Here is a 6,374-nt window from a genome sequence, read left to right as displayed (position 1 = left end):
TGACATGAACATCTGTGGTTTTATTCAGAGCAGGACAACGCTTAATGACATTGTTGCCAGGAGGAGGAGTGAGGCGGGGATAGCACGTTGCCAGGGGGCGTGGTTCAGGTAGTATTCCGCCACCTTCTCATTGGGGTTCTTCCCGGTGAACCACAGCTGCATGCAGCGGCCAGAAGACTTGGGCAGGTTGGTGTAGCTGTAGGAGTCAGACCAGATCTTCTCACACATTATCTGGGCTGTAGGGAAGATATCTGTCCACTTACGACAACTAGCCTCAGCAGGACAACGGTTACGGCCTGAGAGAGAGAGGGAGGAGAGGATGGAAGAGTGATAGAGGGGAGAGAAGAGAGGAGAGGATGGAAGAGGGAAATAGTGAAGAGAGGAGAGAGGGAGGAGAGGATGGAAGAGGGATAGAGTGGAGAGAAGAGAGGAGAGAGGGAGGAGAGGATGGAAGAGGGATAGAGTGGAGAGAAGAGACGAGAGAGGGAGGAGAGGATGGAAGAGGGATATAGTGGAGAGAAGAGAGGAGAAAGGGAGGAGAGACAGGGGTGGAGAGGATGGAAGAGGGATAGAGTGGAGAGAAGAGAGGAGAGACAGGGGTGGAGAGGATGGAAGAGGGATAGAGTGGAGAGAAGAGAGGAGAGACAGGGGTGGAGAGGATGGAAGAGGGATAGAGCGGAGAGAAGAGAGGAGAGACAGGGGTGGAAGGATGGAAGAGAGATAGAGTGGAGAGAAGAGAGGAGAGACAGGGGTGGAGAGGATGGAAGAGGGATAGAGAGGAGAGACAGGGGTGGAGAGGGAGGAGAGACAGGGGTGGAGAGGGAGGAGAGACGGGGTGGAGAGGATGGGATGAAGAAACAATGTTTTATTTTGCATTTAAAGAAAACAATGTATGTATGTTAGTGTGTGTGTGTGTGTGTGTGTGTGTGTGTGTGTGTGTGTGTGTGTGTGTGTGTCAAATCAAATGTTATTTGTCACATGCTTCTTAAACAACAGATGTAGACTAACAGTGAAATGCTTCCTTGTGAAATGCAGAGAGAAATAAACTAGAGAAATAATAATAACAAGTTATAACCTGTAATAATAAAAGTCATAATAAATACACAATGAGTAAGGATAACTTGGTAATATACACAGAGTACCAGTACCGAGTCCATGTGCAGGGGTACGAGGTCATTGGGGTGCATTCAGAAAGTATGAAGACCCTTTTACTTTTTCCACATTTTGTAACATTACAGCCTTATTTTAAAACGTATTCAATTGTTTTTCACTCTCATCAATCTACACACAATATCCCATAATGATTATTTTGAAATTTTAGCAAATAATATCAAATAAAATGAACTGAAATAACACATTTACATTAGTATTCAGACCCTTTACTCAGTACTTTGTTGAAGTACCTTTGACAGCGATTACAGCCTCAAGTCTTCTTGGGTATGACACTACAGGCTTGGCACATCGGTGTTTGGGGAGTTTCTCTAATTCTTTGCAGATCCTCTCAAGCTCTGTCAGGATGGATGGGGAGCGTTGCTGCACAGCTATTTACAGGTCTCTCCAGAGATGTGAGATCGCCTTCAAGTCCGAGCTCTGGCTGGGCCGCTCAAGGACATTCAGAGACTTGTCCCGAAGCCACTGCTGGGTTATCTTGGCTGTGTGCTTAGGGTCGTTGTTCTGCTGGAAGGTGAACCTTCGCCCCGGTCTGAGTGCTCTGGATCAGGTTTTCATCAAGGATCTCTCTGTACTTTGCTCCATTAATATTTACCTCGATCCTGACTAGTCTCCCAGTCCCACTGCTGAAAAACATCCCCACAGCATGATGCTGCCACTACCATGCTTCAGCATGGGGATGGTGCCTGGTTTCCTCCAGATGTGAAGCTTGGAATTCAGGCCAAAGAGTTCAATCTTGTGTGTGTGTGTGTGTGTGTGTGTGTGTGTGTGTGTATGTGTGTGTGTGTGTGTATATGTGTGTGTACATGTGTGTGTATATGTGTGTGTGTGTGTGTGTGTGTGTATATGTGTGTGTGTGTGTGTGTATATATGTGTGTGTGTGTGTATGTGTGTGTGTGTGTGTGTGTGTGTGTGTGTGTGTGTGTGTGTGTGTGTGTGTGTGTGTGTGTGTGTGTGTGTGTGTGTGTGTGTGTGTGTGTGTGTGTGTGTGTGTGTGTGTGTACCTGTGGTCCAGTCCCAGCCGTAGTGCCAGTCCTGTTTGCAGGTGAAGTCATCCTTGCAGTCATCCCACCAGCTGTGGCAGTCCTCCTGACACAGAGGCACGTATAGGATCCGCTCCTTACGCCAAGACTGGTCCACCTACACAATAAAAGTCATAGAATGTTGATTCATTTGACATTGTACAGTATAAAATACATATAGAAGCTAGCTATGGGAAACTCCTTGATTTCCCTCCATTTTTTTGTGGTGCACATACTTTATTTCAGGGGTTGTGCCATGGCTGAGACACCAAGGGGATTCAATTAAGCTGGTCTGGGTTGAACCGGTCTATGGCCCGTCACATGGCTGGGCGAAGCCGATGCGCCTCGCTCAAGTTAAACAGTAATCTGCGCCGTTAATCCAATGTATTAATCCTACTGAATCCTATGTATTAATCCTACTGAATCCTATTTATTAATCCTACTGAATCCTATTTATTAATCCTACTGAATACTATTTATTAATCCTACTGAATACTATTTATTAATCCTACTGAATACTATTTATTAATCCTACTGAATCCTATTTATTAATCCTACTGAATCCTATGTATTAATCCTACTGAATCCTATTTATTAATCCTACTGAATCCTATTTATTAATCCTACTGAATCCTATTTATTAATCCTACTGAATCCTATGTATTAATCCTACTGAATCCTATGTATTAATCCTACTGAATCCTATTTATTAATCCTACTGAATCCTATTTATTAATCCTACTGAATACTATTTATTAATCCTACTGAATCCTATTTATTAATCCTACTGAATCCTATGTATTAATCCTACTGAATCCTATTTATTAATCCTACTGAATCCTATTTATTAATCCTACTGAATCCTATGTATTAATCCTACTGAATCCTATTTATTAATCCTACTGAATCCTATTTATTAATCCTACTGAATCCTATTTATTAATCCTACTGAATCCTATTTATTAATCCTACTGAATCCTATTTATTAATCCTACTGAATCCTATTTATTAATCCTACTGAATCCTATGTATTAATCCTACTAAATCCTATGTATTAATCCTACTGAATCCTATTTATTAATCCTACTGAATCCTATTTATTAATCCTACTGAATCCTATTTATTAATCCTACTGAATCCTACTCACGTGCGTAACCTAGGACTACATCACTTTTGTTTTGAGCCGACTTTTCAGTCAGCCAGAACGAGGTACCCGCATCACACCCGGGAGGCAGCCCAGTTTCAAAACGAATGAAATCACTTTTCACCTGACGGAAACCACACCTGCCCGGGCCAGATTATTCAAATTCCCTCAATGCTGGGGGCCTTTGTCTAGTCTGGCCAACTGATAGATTATCTGCCTAGGAAATGATGTATGCCTTTACCTGCTGTATCCAGGGCCCCAGGTGAGGTGAACACTCGTAGAAGCAGGTGTCCTGGGTGAAGTGTTTCTTGCATTTGGAGGTCATGATACCACAGTGATTCCAGTTAAAGTTGTAGAGGTAGGAGTTATCATCATGGGCCTCCGCACTGGTGTTAGCTGTACAACAGGCATTATCTTTCCATGGAGCACACTACAGGAGGAAAATGTAATTATCCCTCCATGGAGAACACTACAGGAGGAAAATGTAATTATCCCTCCATGGAGCACACTACAGGAGGAAATAACATTATCCCTCCATGGAGCACACTACAGGAGGAAAATAACATTATCCCTCCGTGGAACACGCTACAGGAGGAAATAACATTATCCCTCCATGGAGCACACTACAGGAGGAAAATAACATTATCCCTCCGTGGAACACACTACAGGAGGAAATAACATTATCCCTCCATGGAGCACACTACAGGAGGAAAATAACATTATCCCTCCATGGAACACATTACAGGAGGAACTAACATTATCCCTTCATGGAGCACACTACAGGATGAAAATAACATTATCCCTCCGTGGAACACACTACAGGAGGAAAAGAACGAACATAGATAGATTCATTGTTAATTTAAAGATTAATAAATGTATGCAGTTTTCCACCATTCCACTCACTCTACTTCCACACACACACACACACACACACACACACACACACACACACACACACACACACACACACACCTGTTGATAGAGTTGTCCTTCGGCGCCAGGCTCTTTTTTGTGGTGTTTTGCATCCATACACATGTTGAGCTTTTCTAAAGACTGAGCCTGGCTGGCCAGGGAAAGCAGCAGGATCAATACCCACCACATGTCTCTACAGCTGGGTCGGTGGAGGAGAGAACACACAGATACTAACTACACTTCTATCAACACACTGCATGGGTAAAGCACACACACACAGACACACAGACACACACACACACAGATACACACACACACACACACACACACACACACACACACACACACACACACACACACACACACACACACACACACACACACACACACACACACACACACGCGAACAGATGAACAACCCAGAAATCTGCTAAAAACACATTGAAAAAGATGTCTAACAGTTAACTAACTGCTGGTCTGTTACAGGAGGAACATTTTAGTGTTGTATTAAACCTTTCCAGCACACACATTCTTCACAAAGCATAGTCATCTTAATAATCTGTCAATTTACTGTAAATCTCACACTCTCTCAAATTAACCAACATCTAGACATATGATGCATGAGCCAATTAGAATAATACAACAATGGATTCACAATACCTTGTCAAATGCAGTGGTGCAGAAGTCCTGTTTCAATCACCTAAACGTGATTTTGAGTCCTTTACAATGGCAGGGCAGCTTTTGTAACCTCAGGTGTGTGTATGATCATATGTGTCCGTGGCTTGTGGGAAACTCCCTGACATGCAACCACATGAGAATGGTCTCAACGGAGCAAAGTCTGCCTCTGGGTGTGTGTGTGTGTGTGTGTGTGTGTGTGTGTGTGTGTGTGTGTATTGTGAGGTCTCTCTGTGAGGGAGGTTTCCTGTTATCTCAAGCCAAGGTCTCAGCCTCGTCACGGTAAGATTCCATCCACCAGTAGTTTATGCACTGAAGGTGTGAAAATGGCAGCATGACCTGATAGATTACTGCAGTAAAACTTCTAGAAACTTTAAAACAAATCACTCTTAAAGAGAACATGTCTTGTGACATATCTAACACAGGATGTTGCAGTTATCTGTCATCGTGTAACAGTGTTGCTAACGTCCCTATTCTCGCTCCTACCTGGGCTCGAACCAGGGACCCTTCTTCACATATTAGCAACTGCCTCCCACGAAGCATTGTTACCCATCGCTCCACAAAAGTAGCGGCCCTTGCAGAGCAATGGAGACAACTACTTCAAGGTGTCAGAGCAAGTGATGTTACCAATTGAAACGCTATTAGCGCGCACCACACTAATGGGCTGACCACACCACTCGCGTCGCATGCGTTGCAAAATGAATGTTGAAATCTATGTTATTCAATCATTGCACCCACACTGTTCGCACACGCCAACGAGCGTCTGCGTTGCCAAGGGCTAAAATAGAAATCAGTTATATTTCTGACACAGATCGCGCTGCAAGTCCTGCCTCTCCCATCTCCTCATTGGTTTCTGGAAGCAGGTACCAACATGTCATCTCCTCATTAGTTATACGCAAGGGGGTGAGTGAAAGATGAACCAGGTCAGTGGCGGTAATGCACCTAATTTATGAAAGTTGCCAATCGCAATATAGAGTCAAGAGAAGAAAAAGCCTGGAAGGAAGAGAGATGACTAGAAACGATTCGGTTGACCGTTTTATGTGTGGATTAATTGTCAGAGTAGAGGACCTTGTGCATTTCAGGTAAAATAATAACTCAATGTTTATATCCCAGGACAAATTAGCTAGCAACAGCAAGCTAGCTAAATAGGACAAATTAGCTAGCAAGTGCAAGCCAACTAGCCATAAATGTTTAATGCTTTTTGACCTGTCCCCAAATTAATATAATTGGTTCAGAGTTTGTTATATACAATGTGTGTAACTCCTCAGGTTTATGACAGCTGACTTAGAGGTCAGAGTATGCATACTATGCAGCATAAAACCGTTATCACCAAGCCTCACATAATATTTTCTTCACTGTTAATTAGTGAATGTGGAAATTACTGGTTTACTGCACCCAAAGGTCATGAGCTCATATTAAGTGTTTAACTTGATCATGTGATATGCATTTCA

The 6,374-nt window shown here is 43.0% G+C and overlaps 1 protein-coding gene across 2 annotated transcripts; it reads right to left on the bottom strand.

Annotated features, from left to right (window-relative positions):
* Positions 1-5,139, bottom strand: folr (folate receptor). 2 transcript variants are annotated; one of them, XM_036961176.1, is made up of 5 exons: positions 4,909-5,139; positions 4,309-4,447; positions 3,578-3,766; positions 2,175-2,310; positions 1-296 (listed from the first exon to the last, which is right to left on the bottom strand). In XM_036961176.1, exons 2-5 carry the CDS (start codon positions 4,435-4,437, stop codon positions 25-27), a joined length of 726 nt encoding a protein of 241 aa, XP_036817071.1. In that variant the 5' UTR covers positions 4,438-4,447; positions 4,909-5,139; the 3' UTR covers positions 1-24. The 2 variants fall into 2 exon arrangements, with proteins under 2 accessions (XP_036817071.1, XP_036817072.1); XM_036961177.1 differs by having other exon boundaries at positions 4,309-4,501; positions 4,909-5,111.
* Between the last annotated feature and the right edge of the window lie 1,235 nt (positions 5,140-6,374).

The sequence above is a fragment of the Oncorhynchus mykiss genome, chromosome 24 (assembly GCF_013265735.2).
Source record: "Oncorhynchus mykiss isolate Arlee chromosome 24, USDA_OmykA_1.1, whole genome shotgun sequence".
NCBI lineage: Eukaryota > Metazoa > Chordata > Actinopteri > Salmoniformes > Salmonidae > Oncorhynchus > Oncorhynchus mykiss.
The sequence above is the reverse complement of the archived record's forward strand: the minus strand, read 5'-3'. Positions and strand labels throughout refer to the sequence as shown.